Source organism: Pseudopodoces humilis, chromosome 6 (genome assembly GCF_049639895.1).
Source record: "Pseudopodoces humilis isolate 2021_Gansu_Grassland_sample_001 chromosome 6, ASM4963989v1, whole genome shotgun sequence".
NCBI classification, from domain to species: domain Eukaryota; kingdom Metazoa; phylum Chordata; class Aves; order Passeriformes; family Paridae; genus Pseudopodoces; species Pseudopodoces humilis.
Window position 1 is genome coordinate 40,569,386 of NC_142205.1, and position 22,824 is coordinate 40,592,209.

General features: G+C 39.5%; 1 protein-coding gene and 1 long non-coding RNA gene across 2 annotated transcripts; one reads left to right on the forward strand and one right to left on the reverse strand.

Moving 5' to 3' along the window:
- The first annotated feature begins 4,323 nt into the window (after positions 1–4,323).
- PPID (peptidylprolyl isomerase D) lies at positions 4,324–22,607 on the forward strand. The gene is made up of 10 exons (XM_005517592.2): positions 4,324–4,464; positions 6,149–6,289; positions 6,782–6,888; positions 14,112–14,300; positions 15,039–15,161; positions 16,674–16,780; positions 19,283–19,424; positions 21,638–21,724; positions 21,802–21,844; positions 22,378–22,607. The coding sequence occupies exons 1-10, from the start codon at positions 4,380–4,382 to the stop codon at positions 22,464–22,466; spliced, it is 1,113 nt and encodes a 370-aa protein (XP_005517649.1). The 5' UTR covers positions 4,324–4,379; the 3' UTR covers positions 22,467–22,607.
- On the reverse strand, positions 9,559–14,100 carry LOC148184154 (uncharacterized). The gene is made up of 2 exons (XR_015772837.1): positions 12,830–14,100; positions 9,559–11,750 (listed from the first exon to the last, which is right to left on the reverse strand). It is a non-coding gene; the product is annotated as an uncharacterized LOC148184154 (long non-coding RNA).
- Positions 22,608–22,824: the final 217 nt, after the last annotated feature.

Sequence of the window (22,824 nt, forward strand, 5' to 3'; positions counted from 1 at the left end):
GGTAAACTGTCCGGGGTTTTTATAGGGATTTTTAGCCTTGAGGCCGAATTCCAGGCAGGCACCATTCATCAACAGTCCTTGATTGTCGTATGAATTGATTTCCTGGCATTGGAGAATAGAGTCGAATGGACGTCCGGACCGAGTCTCCTCATATGTAAAGAAATTCTGAGTGGCTCTTGTGGTTCAGGCCATCCGGATGGGATGGCTGGATCCGGGTTGGAGCCGATGGATATTTCGGCTGGATTTTTCCTTTTGTTTACTTGATGGCTTCCCCCAACGGTAGCCCGCAAGGCGAGGTGTTCGGGTCTGGTGATGAATATCTCGTCGGTGCCTCTCCGTTTTGGCTTGATGTTTCCTGTCCTGCCTATTCTTCCCCGTTGATGGTCACCGAGCCTGTCCTTGTCAGTTTGAGGAGTTTTTTTTTTTTTTTTCTGTCAGCTTGATGGGCCGCGTCCTGTCTATTCTTTTGTTGATGGGTGCCGGCTAGGATCGTTATCCTTTGAGTGGGAATTCGTGGCTAGATCTGGGAAGGGCTTGTGTGTCATACTGTACTTTATATTTTATTTCGTTATTGTTATATACATTTATTTAGATTTTTACGAATTTTTACAAGTTCATTTCTCACATCCTCACACAAGAACATGTGGTTCTTCCATTGTCTAACATTGCATTTTAACTCAGCTTAGAGGAATCTGCACAGAGTTAGTAACTGCTTGATATGAGTTTAACCTGGGCCCTCTTTATTCAATTTTATGCAGAAAAAGACTTGGTGCAGGTGGGTAACAATAAACCCAATGGTGAAAAAACAGGTTTATTTTTCCATTCTTGTGTGTCTCTCATGAAGGTGACATGCCTGATGTGCCAGGTCGCATGGGAATAGCACATGATGCGCCCTTTGTGTCACACGGCACAGGGAAGGCTGAGTGGCTGCTCTATTTCACAGCCAGCAGTGAAAGCATCCATTACAAGAATGTTTGCATGTTGGGAGCTCCTTGATAGCTGTTCTGAAAAGCTGATGAGGTATGTGTTTCAATGGTCAGATGGATCCCATCAGTACTGCACCATATTGTGAAGCTGCAGTTCAGTCCAATGAAAACCTCACATCTGATTACTTCTGTACAAAACAAAATGGCTTTTAATATCCTTAGACAAGGCAGTCCTGCACTGAGCCAAAGCACTCACTTTCCAGTGGAATTAGCATATTTAAGCCTCTATTTTCTTTACAGTGTCAAATACAGATTTAAAGGTAAAAAAAAAAAGAAAAAAAAAAAGAATAAAAACCTAGTCTGTATGTATACATATTTAACATCTTAACACAGTCTGCAACAACTATAAATAATCTTTATTTTGCAATTTATTCTTTTGTGAATGCAAATTGACAGGCTAGAATAATTATGAAATGAATTTTCTTATTGTACATTCCATCAGAGTACCAATTTTAGAATGACATATATATTTCTATGCATTTATCAGTGATTGCTTGCTTATTTAGTCAGGGAAGGAAGAAGAGGTAAAACCAAAGCTTTTATAACAGGCTGATCTTTGAGTTTAATTAGGCTGGAGGGTCTTATTCCAGCAAGTAGGATGTACTTTGTGGGAGACCTGTACTTGAAGCCATTTGCTTCAGAATTTTAGCACTCACAACACATTTACCTATTGATAATACTCAAACTACTTTACTTGGTAGCCAAACCTGTATGTGTGGAAAAATAAATAGGTGAATTAAAAAAATTAACAGATAATTCAGTTAAAGTGAGTATTTTCAATGTACTGTTTTACAGGCATTCACTACATAAACTATTGGAAGTGTCAAAAGACAAAAGGTATTTTTGTGATAGGAAATATTTTTAAATTACAAGATCACAAAGGATTAGAGGACCAGAGGGGTGATTTTACTGCTTGAAAATTTTAGAGGACTTTATAATGGAGGTTGGACTTTGTAAGAGGTTATTTGTATATTAATTCAGTGTATAATTTAATATATGAATTTGAACATGAAATCACTTGGTAAATTCTTGACAGAAGTTACATTATGCTTGTTTTTTACAATATGTCAATGACTATAAATTAATATGAAACTAATTATGCTACCACAGTGCTTGGGAGATATTAATTCAACTCACATATTTTCCAGAATCTCCTACTGTCATGGAGAAAATCACTTGATTTCTCTCTTGTTCAGCTCACATCTCCAAACAATCATGGAGATGCCTCTTTCTTTGTACCTCTAAAGAACTTTGCACATAGGGACTTCCGAGCAACTGGTGTAAAAACATTACTCATCTAGAATCTAGACTATTCTAACTTCACCAGTAAAAAAACCTGCAGGGAGTGAATAAGTCTACTCCTGGAAGAATGAATCACTGTTTCTTCCTGAGAGGAAGCTGCCAACAGCTCTTGCGGGGGACACACCAACAACACACACTTTACTCTGATGTCTGCTATAGAAATCTCTTCTAGACTCTACTCACTTGGCTAGCAACTGACTCACTGAGATCATAGAATATTTTAGGTTGGGAGGGACTTTAAAAGGTTTTCTAGTCCCACCATCCTGAAATGAGCATGGACATTTTCAATTAGACTAGGTAGTGCAGACCCCTGCCCATCCTGCCCTTGTTTCCAGGGATGATTCATCTGCCACCCTTTCGGGCAACCTGCTCCAACGTTTCACCACTCATTGTAACACCCTTCTTTCTTTATCTAATCTAAACTGACCCTTCCTCTGTTTAAAACCATTAGCCCTCCCCATATCACAACAGGCCCTACTAAAAAGTTTGTCCCTGTCTTTCTTATAGGCCCCCTGAAGCACTGAAAGGCTGCATTAAGTTCTCCCCCAGAGCCTTCTCTTCTGCAGGCTGAATAATCCCAGCTCTCTCACCCTTTCCTCATAGAAGAGGTCCTGTAATCATCCCTCACATGATCTTGGTGTCCTTCCTCTGGACTTGCTCTAACAGGCTGTCATCCTTCCTGTGCTGGCGACCCCCAGAGCTGGATGCAGCACTGCAGCTGGGGTCTCAGGAGGGCAGAGTAGAAGGGCAGAATAGTCTCCCTGGCCCTGCTGGCCATGCTGCAGCCCAAGATAGGGGTGGCTTACTGGGCAGCAAGTGCACATTGCTGGTGTGAGACCGCTTCTCCTACACCACTGCACCTCATCTATGCTAAGCGTAATGATAAAAATATCTCAGCCAGTGACTGTGGCCAAATGCCTCGTGAATTACAGATGACTCAAAGCTTTGGTGGCCTCTGACATCGTGGAGCATGTGAAATCCCTGACACAGCTGCATGACCTGGCTCAGAGCAAGAAATGCCTTAGTGTGGTTCCACTGATTTCTCACTAAGTGTTCCCAGATGGTAGCAGATGGCTTTTCCTTCTGTTAAGGGTTCCCAGATGCAATGCACAACAGCACTCCGTACAGATCACATCTCCTACCCAACATCTGTGCAGATGTGTGGGAATGATTACAATGCAGTATATGGACTGCAGTCATTAATATCAATGTTACTTTATATTTTCTTTCAATATGAGAATTACAACTGCCCTCTGACACATCCAATATTGAGAACATTCTGAGAGAGAGATGAAAACCAGCTTGATGAAGCTCAAGTCCAAACATATAGACATGAATTACAGGAGAAAGCCTTTGGAGAGCTCAGTGAATCAAAGATTGCATGTAGAGGTTTCTGGGAAGGATTAGAGGAGTCCAAGAAATAAAGAGGCTCATTTTGATCAGCTGCATTCCCAGAAGGACTATAAGTTTGCAGGAGTCAGACCCCAGCACTCTTCTGCCCCTTCTACTTTTGCCACATGTACCTTGCCTCCGTGATGCCATTGAGTACAGGATGTGGTCATGTTCAACCATTCACCTGCCTGGGAATCCTACACCGTGAGGAGCCCCAATCAAGTGTCATGTCCATTGGTCAACAGAAATGTACCTTGCTTGCCTTGGAGCAATTATCGTGATAGTCATCCTTTGGGATGAAACATGTTTTGTTTTCAGACCTTAGGAAGGCTGGAGTTATTCTGTATTTCTAAACCTTTATGGGATAGTAGTCACTTTTGACAATTATCCCATTTTACCACGGAGACCACTTTTCACACAGCCCGCCATTTCTCTCATAAAATATAAACCCAGGCAAATCCTAAAATCTCTCTTCCCCGTATGTCCAGGCCTTGCGTGTGTGCATAACCTCGAAAAAGCACTGCTCCTCGGCGGATTACCCCCGAGTCACCTAAGGCCGCTCAGAGGCAGGGCCAGGGGCGGACCATGGCTCCCGGCTGCAGGGGCCCGGCCGCCCGCGCGCCCCCGCCGGTGGGAGGAGCGCCGAGCGGCCCCGACCCGCGGGCGCCCGGAGTCACCGCGCCGGCGGGCAGCTGCGGCATGTGGCACCCGTCCCCTGACGCCCGGCCCAGCAAGGCCAGCAACCCCCGCGCCTTCTTCGATGTGGACATCGGGGGCGAGCGAGGTGGGGAGGGGGCGCGACGAAACCCGGGCGGGCGCCCCGGGCCGGGGCGCTGTGCGGACGGCGAGGGGCCTGGGCCGGGCCGCAGCGTTCAGGACGTGGGGGGGAAAACCCGGGCCGGGCCGGGCGCTGCCCTGCGGGCTGCGAGCGCACAGCTCCGGCAGCGGGAGGAGGAGGAGAAGGGCTGCCCCGCCGCGAACGGGGCTCCTTGCTAGAGCAGACAGGCCCGAGGAACATGGAGAGAAAGGCAACATGGCAGCACAGGCGCCCGGCCGGGGCTGGCGCCGGGGCTGATGCCGGGGGTCGGGGTACGCCCGCCGCCGCTGCCCCCGTGCCGCCGTTTCCGAGGCAGCCGGCGCTGCCCATCCCGGGCTCCCAGAGCTGCCCACGTGTGCGGCCGCCCCACGTGCTGCCGTGCCGAGTGCGGCCTCGCTCGGAGCCGCCCCCCGACTCCCGGGCCTGGGCCCCGCCGAGGCCGGGGGCCTGGCGCAGCACGGCGAGCCTCGCCTGGCTGCCGCGGTGGGGGCTGCTCGGTGAAAGCTCGGGAAACTGGCAGCCCTGGTTCTCTTGGCAGCGCCAGTGCTGCCAGAGGTCATTCAAAAATCTGGGTAAACGGTCGAAATGGAAAAAAGGAGACAACAAGTTAGCTAGGAAACTACCTGAACCTGCTTGAACCTTGGGGTATTACTTTTAAGCCTACTTGAAATTGTAGATTTAAAAAATTTACATGGATAAAGATAGGGACTGCCTAAATCTTGTCAGGATATTGCTTTTCACTTACTCATTCTGTTACTCAGAAGAATAAAGGAAGAAAGTCTGTGAGATGATTTGCCTTTTATTGACTTTCAGTTGTCTAATTTGTTTTCATTCCTGTATTAATTAGAATCAATATATTTACATTTAGCTTCCGGTAGAGTGAAGTTATGTTAATTAATTGACTGTGAGGCTGATGAGAAAACAGGAGCATCAACTGATGGCGGCTGCTAGGAGTGAGAAGTAGCTGTGTGAGAAGCCAGTTTGTGAAGGAACGACAATTTGGCACAGAATCCATTTATCGACTATTACAGGATCTGTTAGCTGCTCAGGTTTAATGTCCTTCAGTTAAAACATGTACGACTTTGGATTTAGCAATTGCTTGTGGTGTCTCTAATTGTAAATAGCCATTATTCATATGCATATTAAGTACCACTGTGTCTTAGTAAAATTCCGATTTAAGAGAGGAGTAAGGGATGTGTTTGGCATAAGCTATTTTATGGATTGAAAGTCGCCACAAAAAATCTTTTTGTATCTACTTTTGATGGAACAAACGACATATATACTAAAATTGACATAAATGTGCATATTAAAATTTATAATTTGGCTTTAATATATGTGTGTGTGATTTCCCACACACCTTTTTTTTGGCAGAAAATGCGTTTGGCATTTTCATTAGTTTTTGGCAGAATCTGTCTTTATTCCCCCTACATTATTCTTGACGGGGGAATTCACTGTTGGTAGTAACCTTGCTAAAAACCCAGTGTAACTCTGCCAGCAATTGCCGTGGAGCAATCCCAAGATGGAAATTGAATAGTAATCTAAATAATAATAAAGATTGAAACATTAGTTTCTTTTGACATAATAATGCTCAAAACATTGCCATGCCAAGGACAAGACTTAAAAATGTCTCATTCTCACTTTGTCATTTCAGTTGGACGCATTGTCTTTGAATTATTTGCTGACGTTGTACCTAAAACTGCTGAGAATTTCCGTGCGTTATGTACGGGAGAAAAAGGAACAGGGCCTACCACTGGAAAACCTCTCCATTATAAAGGATGTCCTTTCCACAGAAGTAAGTTCTGTGAAATCCTCCATTTTCCTATTGGTAACAAAAGTTGTCTACCATGAATATTAGAAGTAATATTAAATGGTATTGCAAGTACTTGTAAAAGCAAGAACTTTACTGATGGAAGTTTTTCACTTTTTGATCCTCCTAATGACTATGTGTTCTTACCATGCACTGACAGTAGTAAATTATAAATTTACTAGTAATTTTGCAAAACTAGTTTATTCTGAGTTGTAAACAGGTTGAAATGAATATCATGTAAAGGTTTAAATATCAAGTGATATCCACATAACTGAAGAGGAGTACTTAGATGATACTTGGTAAAAAAAAGATGGATTTTGGTTCCATTTAGGTGCCAGTGACAAGGATTGCTAATGTCCTGGGGTGACTTTACTAAACTACTACACTTTTCATCTTAGAATTGGTTTGTTTTTGTATTTTTTTTCCTTGTGCCTTTTGTGCCTTGCTGATACATTTTATAACTATTTTATTTTACAGTTATTAAGCAGTTTATGATTCAGGGTGGAGATTTCTCAAACCAAAATGGCACAGGTGGAGAAAGTATATATGGTGAAAAATTTGAAGATGAAAACTTCCATTATCAGGTACTCTATTGAAAACTAATTCTATTCAGTTTGTGACATTTCAGTGATGTGACTCCTGCTGCAGTAATAACAATTGTCAGCACTGGCATTAACCATTTTCATATCGTGTTACATGTGTTACCATGTTAAGGACTCTCAACAACACTGACTAAAAAACTTACAGACATCCCTGTCCCATGGTTAAAGGGAAGGCCTGGCTGCAGGTGTACTTGCCCCCAAACAGTATTTTAAGAAAAGAAAATACAGCAATCCTCCACTAATCAGATATCAAAATCATGTATCAGGCTCACAGAATCACAGAGTCTGTTGGGTCGGAAAACACTTTTGGCATCAATGAGTCCAAGCCTTGACCAAATGCCACCTTGTCAACTAGAGTATAGCACTAAGTACCACCACATACAGTCAGGTCTTGAACACTCCAGGAATGGTGACTCCACCACTTCCTTGGGCAGCCCATCCCCTTCTGTCAAGAAATTCCTCACAATGTCCAACCTTAACTTCCCCTTGTGCAACTTGAGACCATCTCCTCTTATCCTGTTGCTGATTGCCTGGGACAACAGACTGACCTCCCCACCTTGCTTTCACATAGTTGTAGAGAGTGATAAGGTTACCTCTGAACCTTCTCCAGGCTAAAAATCCTCAGCTCCCTGAGCCACTCCGCACAGGACTTAAAGGACTTAAGTTTGGAGCAATAGCTGGAAATGCGACTCCAGTATTCATAATAAAGATAATTCCAGCTGTGTGCTCTGAAATTGGACACTCTGGTGGTGCCCACAGCACTGTTGCTAACAGTGTCTGTTCATTGATACTGTCACAGGATCATGTCTCTGAAGATGACTTTGTCATTATGTTTTTGGTTCTTTGAGATCTGGAGGTAATTATGAACTTGATACAAATGATTCCCATTTCTGTACTTCTCAGCTCTAACAAATGTCAAAGTGCCAGAAATGAGTTGAAGAACCCATTTGGATCCTGTACAGAGTCTGAGAGCTTGATTCCTGTTACCTATTTGCCAAGTATGTTAGGATTTTACTGCGAGTTTAAACATCTGTATTACGTAGAAGTTCACTGGCTCTTGCACTTAATCCTGCAGCCCTGCAGTGTTCTCACCCACTGTCTCAGAAAACAAAGAGCTGTTTTTGTTGATGATTGAGGACAGTGGAACTGTTTGTTCTTGTGCTGGTTGCAAGGACTGTTGCAAATTGCAGTAAACTGCAAAACTTTTGTCAGTAGCCAGCATATCATCTCAGATCAACCCCACTAGGCTTTTCTTGATGCCACTTCTCTAGCTAATGGCTCTGCTGTTGTGGAACACCCAACTTACACAACCCCAAGCACTGTTATTATGGCATAGTTTTGCAAGCCTTGGATCTGCCAGAGAATCTGATTTTGTCCAGATTTTTTTGCTTGCCTTATAAACTTACAAAATGTCAGCAGAAACCATAATTGGAAAGACACTCCATCTATCTGCAGTGTTTCTCAAAACACAGCGAGAAAATGAATGAGTGACAACAGTTTTCTTTATAAATAGAATCTCATAATGGGGGACTAATATTGACACTTGGTCCCAGATGAAATGGGGTTGTGTATAAGTGGGGAGACAGAAGGCACCAGACTGCTCTGTATAATTTCCAGCTTGTCCCCCCACATCTTTACAGACAAAAGGTAAACCTGCAGGTATGAGGCAACACCAGAACTTACTGTTGCTTGGTTTTTTGTTTATGAACTGTTGCTGTCTAGTGTTAGCTGTAACTGGGGGGGTGGGAAAAGGTAAGGTTTATAGGTCTTGGGCAGTGAAGCAATGACCAGCCTCAAAAGGTATTTGCAAAAATCTGCTGTGGGGCAACCCTTCTGTTTAATTTGTTTGCCAGCAACTACAATGCTAAGTGTCAGAGTCTTGTTTTGGAGATTGCAATCCTACCTGCTGCCTTCTCTTCCCCTGGAACACAGGCTCCTCTGTCATTTGCCACCTCTGACTCCTCAACATGACACTGAGGGTGAGCTTCAAACTTAGAACAGACAAAGCTGAGATTGCAGTAGCTTTCTGTTGGCTGAGTGTGATTCTGGCTCTCAGTTGTAGAATCTTTTTGCAGAGTTTCTAAGCCAAATCCTGACTGAAAAGATTCAGACTTACTGTGGCAGATGAACAGTTTAGGCAAGGAGGTCTCCCTGCCACCATGGAAATCCAAACAGTATGTGGGCAAACAATTTTCAAAACAACAGGTTCTTTGAACTGGTAGAGAATGTAGGGAAAAAACAGATGCTTAAATACACCAGGCTCAGACTGTTATCTCGAAGTAATCAACCTCCCATTGAGCTCTTAAATGTGTTTCTATGTCGTCTGTGCTATCACTTTTTTGCCCCTCCTTCCCACACTATCAAGTTTCTTAGCAGTACCACAGCATGAATGCTTTAGATGTGCACCAGTGTCTTGGTAAAACATCTTCACTTATATTAAATGGAGCTCTTTGCACTTAATAATGAGACCAACCTGGGGAGAAGAACGCCTCCATGGCTGGGTTTTGCCAGTTAAACAAGACATTCACAACACATATGAAAAACACATTTTTGCAATATAGGTGAAAACTAAATAATCTAAGTGATGGGACAAGAAAAGTCATAGCTCTAAAAAGGGAAAAAGTATTTGCAGAAAACAAGATAAGCAGTATCTTCTTACATTGGGCTGTTTAACAATTTATTCTAGTTTGAGGCCTATCAGCTTAAGTGGCAAAACAATGAGATAGTTAAAAATCCCAACAGACTAAAAACTGTTTTTCTAGGAAAGGGAAGGCAATAAAAAAATCCCCAAACAAAATCACCAACCCATAAATCTTAAAGACCACAGTCCTCTAAACTCCACAGTTCAACACCATACTTGGTGTGAGTAGTCCTTATAAAATTCACATTACATACCCATCTTAGCAGTGTAACATTAAAGTTGGTTTCAGTGGTGTTTAGCCTCACTTCTTAAGGCCAGTGGTCTTAAATAATTCAGTGAGGAACTTCACTCATGTAACTTTTGACAAAGATATGTCAAAATATGTAAAAAGTTGGCTGTAAATGTAACAATGACACTTTATAGATAATGCTCATCATAGAAATCTATAAATTTACATTATACAATGAATATGTCATCAGTAAGTGTCTGAAGAAATCAAGATAATATTTTTAAAATGTTCATGTCTTAATGACTAAAAATGAAATAAGGTAAAAAACTTCTAAATTTTTTGTAAATAACAATCACTATTCTTTTGTGTTACCTATAGAAAATAAAAACTGCAGAGATCATAACAAACAATAAAACTTCCAATGAAATCAAGGGTGTCACAAATTGCATTCAACTCTATCCCTAAGCAGGTGTTCACCAGTGTTCCATAACAGCTGTTTCAGTTGTAGTTATCTTCATCTCTCCAGGAATATAACTATACTTTGCAGTTTAAACAAACGTCTTCAATAAAACATGAAGCAATTTAAATTTAAACAATATTTAAACCTGTTAAAAGTTAATTATGATAAAAGGAAGTAACAAAACTTAACATCAAAAAAATATCAAAGTTATAACTTAAAAACACTCAAACTTAAACATAGTGAAATTTAACTTTGATTAATTCTGTTAACACTTAATCTATATCAGATGAAAACACGACTCAATCTTACTCTATTATTATAAAAAAAGGCAACTAAAAATTTGGTATATACTTTTTGAACACAATATAACAGGAATATTGATTTACTATAGAGATTATAAGGATGCAACAAATATATCACAATTTCATGTTATCTGGCTTTGAGAATAACTCACAATAACTGCAGATGTTATTAAAAATACCCATTCATAACAAGAATTTGCTTGGCATATGCTTAAATTTGTTAGGATTTTTAGAGTGCAGTTTTTCTAGAGAAAAAAATACAACAACACAGATTTGGCAAGTTGCTATTCAGCTTTTGTAGTACTTTTTAGAAACATTAAGTCTAACTTTTTAACTAAAATCCAAAATCCAAATTGGTATATATGCTCTTATACATGTTTTTTATAACAAAAGGTCTCACATTAAAATTACCTTATTAAAATTGTAAAAGAACCCCAAGCAAATGGGTAATATATGGTTAACATAACTTTGAGATTACTGAAAACTGTATTGAACTAAATCCACAATACACTTACTCAAATGAAAGGTTAAAAATGAAAGAAACCTGTCATTCAATCCTTTTTCTGTAGGGTTAATCGTATGGTCTTTCAATTCAATTTTAAAGAAGTGCATCCTGCAGAAATTGACTGTAACTACAGTAATAATACTTGATGATCACTCCATATCATACAATATTACATTATCAGTAGATCTACAGAGAAGATAACATTTTCAAAACCTTCATGTATTAGGAATACTGAAACAGAACAAAAATCTTTTAAATTTCCTGGGATGCATAAGTATCATAATTTTCCATGTTATTTTGTAAAAACAAAACCAGCAGATATTATTAGAAATACATCTATATATATTTCACTATAAAATATCTATAAACTTTTTGATGTATTTTTGAAGGCACCTCATTCAATAGAGACTTTTTAAAACTCAATCATGACTACAACAATTTGCTGATTTACCAACAATACAATTTACAAAGCTTCTAATTTTTGAATTGTCCAATTAAAGCTCTTTTTTTTTTTTTTTTTTTTTAAATCCCTCTCCAAGATGTCCAGCTTTTTGTTGTTTCTCTTTTCTTTTGTTGATTGTTTTCGGCGGTTTCACCGAAGTTGCTTTAGTTGGTTCACCGGTGGTTGCCATAGCGACAGCGTTTCTGGCTGCTGTGTGCTACCAAACCCGTCCGCGCCGGGCTGGTTTTGAACCTGAGAACAAACTCTAAAAACTTATATTTAGGGAGAAACTCATTTTCAGGAGATAAATCCCTTTTTGAGTGACTGTGCTTGTGCCAGAAAACGGACTCACGACCCTGAGATTAAGAGTCCCATGCTTTACCGACTGAGTTAGCCGGGCTGACTTCCCGAACTTTGCCGGCTCGGCTTCAGTGCCGAAACGCGCGTGCGCGGCTCGACAGGAGACCCCCGCCAATCTCCCCTCTGTGAGGGCCGGGTCCTCCTTGCCATGGATCGCGGCACTGCTTTCCCTGCGGGGTGTGCCTTTGGAGCTTTGGCCAGCCCCTTTTCTTTTGCTGTCTGTCTATGGCAGCGTCCTAATATTTTTTTCTAATCTCTTCCCCCTCTGCTCGGGGTCAGTCTGCGGCGCGGCCGTCCTGCCGTCTCCCGCCGCTCCTTGAAGCCGCTCCTCTTGGGCAGCCTCTGACTCCGCCTGATGGGCGGGTATTTTCGGGGTCGCCTGCTGAGCGAATACCCCCGTGTCTCCCTCTTGGGCGGACACACCATCACCAGCCTTTTCTAACATCATCTCTGTGTTATTAAATTTGTCAGAGGGAAGGGTAAGCTCCCTCCCTCGCTCTGGCTCCTCTGACGTGCATGGAGGGTGCAGGGTAGGGGGCTGTTCTAAAGGCGTGGTTTCAGAAACAGCGTGGAACTTTTCTAACTTTTTTTTTCCACCCCCCCCGCGATTTCTTCTGACTGCAATATTTCCAAAAGGACTCTATATAAACCATCATGTCTCTCCATGCAATTTTTTAACCTCCAACAATATAACAAACTGCTCACTCTGCTTTCTGAAGTAACGCAAGCTTCCCGGTGTTCAGTTTCCCCTCGCATTCCTCCCTCCTCCCCTCAAGTTCTCTGAAGGGACGGGGGCAGGGGTGACCACGCCGCTGGGGAATTTTCAGGGTTTCCCGCGCTTTCAGAAAGGGCAGTTCATCCCCCCACATTCCCGGGGTTCCTAACTCTTTAAACCTCATATTTATCTTTCCCCCCATATCCTGGGTTTAAACAATCTCTCTTTAGAAATACTCAGTCCCATTATCTAGACTGTATACAGCTTACCAGACCTGGCTATCTTCAGATTACTGACCAGCAGAATCCAATGTTCCGAGTCCAGGGCCCTTGGAACTTCGGAATGTGATAGCAGATGTTTTTCTCCAGACGGATTTCTTTCAGGAACTGGTTGCTGTGATCCTGCAGGTGTTGATTGAAGCTTCTGTGAGTTTTTGTAGCATAAACACAGGGCAGGGCACCATTTTAACTTTTCTCTAAAAAATCCTTTTTCTGTTTCTTTGTTTCTGCTGCATCTCTTCTGTATTTTTCTTTTTATTCTTGGATTTCTCAGCCTCCTTTGGACTGAATTCTTTTGGGATCCTCCCTTGTGGGGAGCCCTGCTTATCTCAGTTCTTATGATTTGAAGAAAACTCCCCAGCTCGTTAGAATCTTGTTTCTCATGTTTATTAAAAGGTCATCACAAAACTTAACAGGTCTCTCCAGGCTGGCTACAAAAGGTTAGTCTTTGCCATCTGGTACATTTCTTTCTTCTGATGGTGCAAACAAGGCCTTGTGGCACACTTCGTGTCTGATGCACAAAATGGCCCCGAAATACGCAATTCTTTTATCTTTATACCTATTTTTACCCAATTAACAATAGACACGTACATTATTTTTCTTAATGACCCAATGACCCATCATCTCTGTGATGCACTGCGGCATTCTCTGTCCAATCACTTACTATTACCCAAAAACCTCTAGGAGAAGAACATGAAGAAGAAAGAAGAAGGGACAAGAGATAACACCCTAAATCCTCCATCTTGTCTCCTGTTCTCTAAACTAACTTTTTCACCCAGTGATTTAAAAAAACTTTTTAATCTACACACTTACACTTTTAGCTTTTTCCATCTAACTAACATTTGTTTTCATGTATCACCATGAAAACATGCTCATGAATTTCATATTATATGAAATTCAGTGTTTTTCTGGATCTTATAATTAAGTATCAGAAACAAGGGCACACACTCTATATTCCAGACTCCAACAACTCATTTCTCAGGTGATCTGCCTAAACTCAGCAGCTGTGCAGGGGATGGAGTGTAGAAGCAGTAGACAGGTGTTGCAGCATTAAGTCACACATGTGACTATGCTTGCTAGATTGGTAGGGGGCAGGTAAAGACCCAGAGCTGAGCATTTGCCCTCTTCAGTCATGGTAGGTAAAATTAGTTGCCACCTGTATGTAACTGTCTGGTTGTTCTGGCTATTTAAGCCTTACAGAATCTTACGTATGGTTTTATAATATAATTAAAATATTGATGGTGAATTTTTTTTTTTGCCCCCCTCAATGCAGCATGATAAACCAGGTCTGCTGAGCATGGCAAATGCAGGACCTGGTACTAATGGCTCTCAGTTCTTCATTACAACGGTGCCTACTCCTCACCTGGATGGGAAACACGTGGTGTTTGGCCAAGTGATCAAAGGAATGGGTGTAGTTAAAATACTAGAAAACGTTGAAGTAAAAGGAGAAAATCCTGCTAAGGTAAGTAAAATGCAAACCACTTAGAGATAGTGTTTATTATTTTGTTATATGATATATAATAATTTCTTCTAAATGCTTGCTATTAAATGTTAGTTATTTTTACTAATTGGTAATTTCCATTTTACTGTGCTTGTTAAGAGGCCTTTGTTCTTGCACTGTACATTTCCCTTGCACAAACCATTTATTGTTAAACACAGCTGTGAGGGTGGAAGCCTTTGCTAGAAGTGTAGGATGGGCGATGAAATTAAAAAGTGGAATTCACAGTCCCACCTAAATGATGTGTAATTCTTATAATTTTTATGTCAGAAGTCATGTTTCTGAAAAAGCAATTGCTGTGTTGGTCATAGCAGTTTGTGGGTGTTTGATGAATTAATACCTCTAACTTTAAAAGACTTGGCAGTTGAAGAAAGAACCATCTTCTCTAATGTAGTAGAACTTCCATGTCTTGTGTTTTGCTGCACTTCAGCTTGCTGCCAGTTCCTCTTCCAGCCTCTCTGTGAAGCGTGGGTATGGTGTTTTTGGAATGCTGATTCTCTGAACATGACACTCTGCATGATAAAAGCCTTTTGATGAAGATAGGCTAATGATATGATGGGTTTCTGAAATAAACACACCCAAACAACAGATGAAAAAGCCTTTTTCTGGAATTTCAAAAATTTCAAAGAGCACTTGGAAGTTACTGCTTTTTCAAAAATTGTCTTAATAAGCAATACTACCATTTACACTTCATTTTTTCAGTTGTGTGTCATAGCTGAATGTGGAGAGCTAAAGGAAGGAGATGATTGGGGAATTACTCCCCAGGATGGATCTGGAGATGCTCATCCAGATTTTCCTGAAGATTCAGATATAGACTTAAAAGATGTAAGTATTTTTCTTCTTGGATATTTTACAGATTGCAGGACTTGTAGGTAATCTGAATTGCATGGTGTCTGTGATGATGTTCATTAAACTCTTTATCTTAGGAATGGATTGAGGTCCTGATTGAATGGTGACATTCCATTTTAAGGAGGAGAAGGCTCTGTGGGAAGGGATTGTAAACTCTTTTTCAGTATTAATTGCAGCTCATTTTTTTCCCCAGTAACTAAAACCTCACTTAAAATTGTCATATTTATTTTCTGTTCTTGATTTTTTACATTTGTTCGTGCTGTAATGTCAAATTGCAATTACCAGAACTCCATCCTGCAAATGATTAACTTAATGTTGTTACCTACACACCTTTTAAAATACTCTTTAACAGACTCTGCTGCGCTTTTTAGAAATAAAGATCAGCCTTTTTAAAAGGTTTTTACTACATTAGAGCTAGTTGTTCTTAATTCCCAGTAGTTGTTTACTTTTTAGATTATTCAAACTGAAGGAAGGTCTGTTGTTGGGAGTTAGGGAGCAGACTGATGAAAGCAGCTCTTCTGCAGGTTTTTATTTTCTCATGAAGGGGAACTAGACAAACTGTGTAAGTCAAACAGTGATTTGTGAGAGGGAGAAGAAAATGAGGCTGCATGTGTAGATGCCAAGTAGAGAATCAGAATAGCAAAAATCCATTTGAGCTAGAAAACAAACTCCTTGGCTATAGAGAAGCAGCACTTCAACTTACAAAAATGTTTTTCGATAGCATTTGATGTGGTGCAGAATTGAAGTTGGAAGGTGCCTGTGCCCTTTAACTTAAAACTTGTTCATATAAACTAACTACAGAAACCATGGTGACACTGGTCTCACACTGATTAGTTTTTGCCAAGGTTTCTGATTCTAGTGGGGTAGAATAGACAGCAGTAATTTCTAAACTATTTATTGCCACTGGAGAAGTAACTTGAAGTGTATATGCTTTTGGCAATAGAAGTGATTGGTTTGATAAAGACAGGCAGTTTTTATTTTCTCCTTCTTGATATTAAGTGTTCAGAGAGAAGAATTGTATTGATATGACTTCCAGTTTGAGAGTGTGCAGAGTTCATGTGAGTGATACCGTTTTGAGAAGCAGAAGACAACATTTCATCAGGAATAAGACACTCTTGGTTGAATAATTGTTAACATATCTTCTTTTCTTTGAATAATGGTCAACACCTTTATATATAGCTGTGTGTGGGTAGCAGCATTTAGGGAAAAGAGTTGGACTGCTATGTCTTCTCTAGTATTTTCTCACCATTTATACTATAGAAAACCCACTAGGGATTTAATTTTTCAGACGTTTGTGTTACGTAAAGTAGAGAACATTACAGAAGTAGTTTGAAGGTAGTGTTTTGCCTAAAATTGGAGTATTTCTATTCTGAGATTTTATAAACCTTGAAAGAGGATGAGCCTGGGATCATACTGTTAAGCATTAGTTATTTCACAACTTCTTTCATAAATATATTCATAGTTTATATTTCCCATCTATTTTATTAGGTTGACAAGATTGTGGCCATAGCAGAAGACACAAAGAATATAGGAAATACTTTCTTCAAATCGCAAAACTGGGCAGCGGCAGCTAAAAAGTATAGTAAAAGTTTACGGTAAGGCTCTCATCACTCAAGCAGATCATTCCTGTAACCCAAATTAATGCTGCTATTAAGCAATGATTTGTGCATTTAAAAGGTGTCTGGTGCAGTGCTCTTTTCTTTTTTAAACAAAGAGCCCTCTGAATCTTGAAAACATCTGGTTGATTTTTAGCTATGTAATCAAGTAGGTCTTCTACTCATTGCTAGGTAAGAGCTGTAGGGCAGGAAGTATTTAATCAGTCGAACTGATTAAATACTCTTTTTGTAATACTCTTGCTGTGCGGGTACATACCTGGGCAGAAAAGCACAGTAGTATTCAGGGTAGTTAATGAGAAATAGTCTTTCTATGATTTAAAAAAAGCAAAAGGTTTAGGAAATTGGTAAGTTCAGAAGACAAATATGGCCCTTACTTATTCATTACTATTTTTTTGAGGGTCCATACCATCATCCTGACTCCGTGTATAATTCAGCCTTGCCTTCTAAACTATTGTCTTTCTGCTTTTGTTTCCATACTGCTCCTTTCATATTTTCATACTTTTGCTTTAAGTATATGATCATCTCCTAAAAATAAAATTAGACTTACTGACCTTTATCCCAGCCTTCTTAATGATCACTGGTTAAGCAACAGTAACAATAATGAAAGTAAAAAAAACAGGCATATTTAATGCTTCAGCTGAGGTTTTAGTGGACTGGGTTTCAAATAAATGTCATCTTTCTGAAACATAAAATGAATCCTTTAATTGCAGATATTAACCCAAGAAGCAGTGTCTTGACCTGCCCTCAAAAAGCCCATCACAGAAACCCAAAGTAAAAAGGATTTCTATGTAAACCTTTTGGAAGTCATACAATATATAAAAAGGCTGGAATGGATCTTTAAGACTCTTTGTGTTGTATCTGTCCACTGCCAGGTATAATAGCACCATCCCTTCCAGTGAAGTGTCTTGCTCACTTTTAAGTGCACCCAGTGAAGGCTCTTTCTCTCTGAGCTGCTTTGGTACTTATTTGTCCTTGTAGGTGGAAATCATAGTAATTTTTCTAGACTAAACAAATCTGATCTTTCCAGCTCTTCCTTATAGGCCATACTTTTTTGGACATGCCCTGTTACTGTATCTTAGAATCTAATAATTTATGTAGGATTGTGACCTTTAGCTGGCACTTCAAAGAACTGATAGGAATAGAATAGCTCTTACCAGGGTATTCCATGGCTTAGGTACAATTCACATGGGACACCATCTGACAGTGCTTTTTTTTTTTTTTTTTTTTACCTACAGCAACAATTATAATCTTCAGTTCTTTTTCTTGTTTTATTGCTTCTCAGCATTTTTTAAAATATATATTTTATATGTTAGAATTGAGACTTTTTTTGGTAAAAAAATGTATTACTTCCTATTATCTCCCTTGATACTCACTTCACTGATTTCTTTGACTTTGAAGCTCTAATCTTATTTCCAGAATGGTTGCAGTCTTTCATGTCTTTTGTGATTTATAAATATTATACATGTTCCATTTGTTTTGAACATAATACAGATTAGTGTTGTAACTTCCATTACCTTTTTGCTGTTTCCTCTTCCTTCTGGTTCTTACCTTTTGGATGATGCTCAGCAAGTGGAACAAGCACTGGGACTGCATCTAATTTACTTTTTAAGTATTGCTAATTTTTGTGATCCAAAGGTTGTATAGGAATGACAAAAAAGACAGGGCATGCAAAAAGTGAACTTACATAGGCACTGATATGCAGAGACTGCATTAATTCATGGCATGCTTAAAATGTGAATGTATGCAAGCACAATTTTTGTTTTTTACCTAAAACTCACAGAGGTTCTATCAAATAGACCATTAAGGAGTTAAAACTTTTGTATCCACAGCAGACCTTTGCCACTGGAAATAAAAACCAGACAGCATTAGCACATAGTAAATTAAGAAATTTGCTTTTGAAACAGATGTAGTAACTGCTGTGGCTCTGTCCTGAACCAGTGTCAGTTTTGAAGTTCAGAAAAGTCATGAAGGAAGACAGTGGGAAGAAGGTGGTGTTACTAATGCTCATAAACCACACTCCTTTACATAGTAAAGTTATTTCCAGATTTTAGCCACAAATGCCTAAGCTAATTAAAAGATTATTGAGGGAACTCAAGAAGAGATGAAGCTTCTTGTGAACAGGGAAGGTTCAGTGGCAGTGTTAATTTTTTGGCACTGATGAGCAACATGTTGAGAATAAACTGAGATAAATCCTAATGATTTCCTGCAGTAGAACAGTGATTTTGTCTAAGAAAAAGAACATGCTAACACAGTGGAGGACTGAGTGTTACAGGAAAACATTCCTCAGTGAGTTGATTACTTTTTGTTAGGGTGGGTTTTATCTATTTGGTTTAATAAAGATTTGTAATAGTTGAATTGAAGCTGCTTTAGAAGTAGTGGGGATAGGCCACTTCATACATTGTCTGTGGTGAGATAGCTAAGGGCAGGACAAAATGGAAGTTGCAACACTAATACATATGTGTGAATCTGTTTTTTTTGCAGGTATGTGGAAGCTTCTGAAGCAGTGGCAGAGGAGGCAGACAAACCCAAGTTAAAGACTATTGCTTTGACCTGTGTTCTAAACATCGGTGCTTGCAAACTAAAACTCTCAGATTGGCAGGGAGCCATTGAGAGCTGTTCAGAGGTAACTGTAATGTTCAGTATCTTGGTCAAGAATTGGCCTGTACTGACAAAAGACTACAAAGCTTTTTTTAAAGAGTCTACTGACAAGCTTATGATTTAAAAGTAAACAAGTAGAAGCTCATGGTGAAGTTAGTACTGACCTTCTAATATGTGGCTTTTTAAAAAGATTTTGAAATTGAAATGAATCATTAGAAACAAACAAAAGTGGGCTGTTGCTTACTGCCAGGAAAAGTGCACATCATTGTCAGTTTGGTTAGCAGAGCTAACTTCTTAAATTACAAAGAATTAAACTGTTTAGTGAGAGGAATATTTTTCTCTGGAAGACAAGTATGAGCAAAGTGTTTTACTTGCCTCTAGATTTGATAGCCTTGTATTTTATTCATGGCAGGGACTTTCTAACTAAGTAACTAACATTTCAGGTAGGCTTAATAGTGAAATAAAATGACTGAATAGGAAGAAAGAAACAATGTAATGATAAATCTGGAAAAAAAAGCCCATCACATGGGCATAGTACAAATTTAGTAAATTTGAGGAAACTTTAAATAGTTCAGTAAAACTCCAATATTTTGAAAGAAACAGAGAAAAGGAAAGACTGCTCTTATCTGTTAGCAAAGGAGCCTGAGCAGCATCTCCTAGGGCTTTATGCTGAAAGCCAGAATCTCAGCTAATCTAATCATTGTAAAGCTGGCTTGCTTTCTCTAGCCTGCTGATGGTGGAAAACCTTCATAAACCTGTATTCAGAATGGAAAAATGGAGAGTGAGCAAAGAAGAAAATAGGAAAACTGTGTAATGTGATGTCTGTCACCTAGATATGGTGACACTGAATGATAAAACTGAAATAAAAGTGTTAAAGGTAGAAATTACTACAACTAGTGATACTTGCCATTGTGGGAAGAAAATCACACTTCCTTTTTTTAAGATAAAACAATTGTTACATAAAGGCAACTCCATAGCTATAATAGACTTCTGTAAGGTATTTAGCTTATGTCTCATAACTGTCAATGCTTTAATCAGAATACCAGTTTCCTAAAATTAGCTAATAAAGTGCTAGGTAATTGTTGGAGAGAAATGGCACACTCCCATGATTTCACAAGGCCAAAAGCAATTTAAATTAACAACCTGGAATACATGCATAGTTTGGTGTAAATAATGAATTATGAACAGCTTAAACGTGTTCAAACAAAACTTGCATTGAAATAGCTGTAAGCGCAATGGTCAAGGTAAAACCAAAGAATGCTGCCTCTGTGTATACAATCCTGACAACTAATTCTTAGCACAGAAGAGGCTGAAGTTCATCTACTTTATAGTAGATGAACTAAGAGAAGCACCCACAGTAATACTTCCTTTGTATTAACAGCCAATACCCAAATGATTTTAAAAAAATCAGATGTGTTGTCTATTAATGATTTAAAGTTAATAAATTAAATTAATAAAACAACACATTGCTGTGAACACATTTCCTCTGAACCCTGAGAAACTATATTCTTACAAATAATAAAGACACTGTAGAACTAGCTGCAATAAAAATGTGATCTTCACAGGCAAGATAAGGTAACAGGTAGCTGACCAAATTATCTGAGGTATTCTGAAAAATAATCAAAGTAATCAAATAGCGGAACAATCTCTTTGCCCAGCCACTGTATTTCCTATTTTGATACTGTCATATTAGAGCTGGCCTATACACATGATTGAAAACATTCAGCTCAAAAAAGGCGTAATGACTAGAACTTGGCAAAGTTTCTGAAGCATGATGAGATGGATTGCTTGCATGTATCTATCTAGCCCACAGAGAAAAAAATCTTTACAGGAAATCTCTGTGTTTTATTTATGATGCCATTTGAGGAGGTTTTGGTGCGAGGGAAGGAGCTGCAATAGAGAGTTGCCCTGTGAGACTCAAGGTTAGAATAATTTGAACTGCAGCAACTCCTCAGCCTTGACAGCTATCTATATATACACACACACAGCTGTCCCATTTGGGCCTCATGTATGCTTATCCTTCACAAAAGACCACTTTTGGTGCAGTGGTACTGAAGCTGATTACTTGCTATTCAGTGTGCTGCATTACAGCATTCCTTTTTACACAGTTAATGTTTTGACAGCTTACCCTCAAACCAATTGCGAAGATTGTCTGCTGGTGTGAATTGTGCCATTTGTGGAGATGGGAGGCTGTGAAGTTTAAGAAATGTTAATGTGACAATTTTATTAAATTTACAGGTTCTTAAAATAGATCCAGCAAATACTAAAGCTCTCTACAGACGGGCTCAAGGATGGCAGGGAATAAAAGATCTTGATCAAGCACTGGTAATGATCACTTCTTCTTTTCTTTTTATATTTAAAATTCTGACAGATCATTAATTTATATTTTTCTTTTATTTAAGGCTGATCTTAAAAAGGCTCATGAAATAGCCCCTGAAGACAAAGGTAAAATAAACTATTTCTTTTAAAATTCCCTTAAGAATTTAACAAAGTATCCAGGACAGTATTCAGTTGGAATTCATACCAGTGTGATGCCTAATATGCTAGCTTCTTAAACACTGATATTCTGAGCACAGAACCCACTGAGGTGGAAAACCTGATTTTATACAGCAGTGATGCTTCTGTTGCACTGGAAAACCTGCTCATGTAGGTCAGCAGCATTCCTCTTGAACTATGTCTGTATCTCACAGGGCTCTTACTAGCTTAATTCCCTGCTCTAATTGCATGAGATTTTTTAGCTCCTAAGTTCTGTGTTGGCACCAATACCATGCTTGCTACACACTCCTCTATGTGGTTACCTTAGCAGTTGAGACAAAGCAAGGGCCAAAGGCTTTTTCTGCTAGTATCTGATCTAATCAAAGATTAAATGCAAGTTTATGAAATAACAGAGGTAAGTTCCAGCAGTGACCTAGTGTTAACCTATGAAGAGACCTAATGTAACGACATTACAGTAACTCTGTCATTTTCTTTTTGAGCAGCTATCCAGACAGAGACACTCAAAATCAAGCAGAAGATAAAAGCCCAAAAGGAGAAAGAGAAAGCAGCTTATGCTAAAATGTTTGCTTGATTTTTTTCCTAAACATTTAAATCTATGCACTAACTCATGCAAAAGGATAAATGGAACTGCTTCTTTCATTTGCTCTCTTCTGCAGTTTTCAGTGTTTACAACACAGAAGTCTAATAATAAAGACAAACCGTTCAAAGGTGATGAAGTTCTCTTTTTTTTTTTACGCTGTAGTAACTCGTGTTTTGCAACTCATGTATTTTTCTACTGTGTAAAAGCAATGGTGGTTTTTTTTACAGCTTAACTGCTTCCAAAGCAGCTTGGTTTCACACAAAGAGAATTTAGGCATTTTCATAGTTCCTATTAGAGCAGGCCTGATTTCTTTAAGGAATAAAAATGCTGCTAGACACAGAATGAAGAT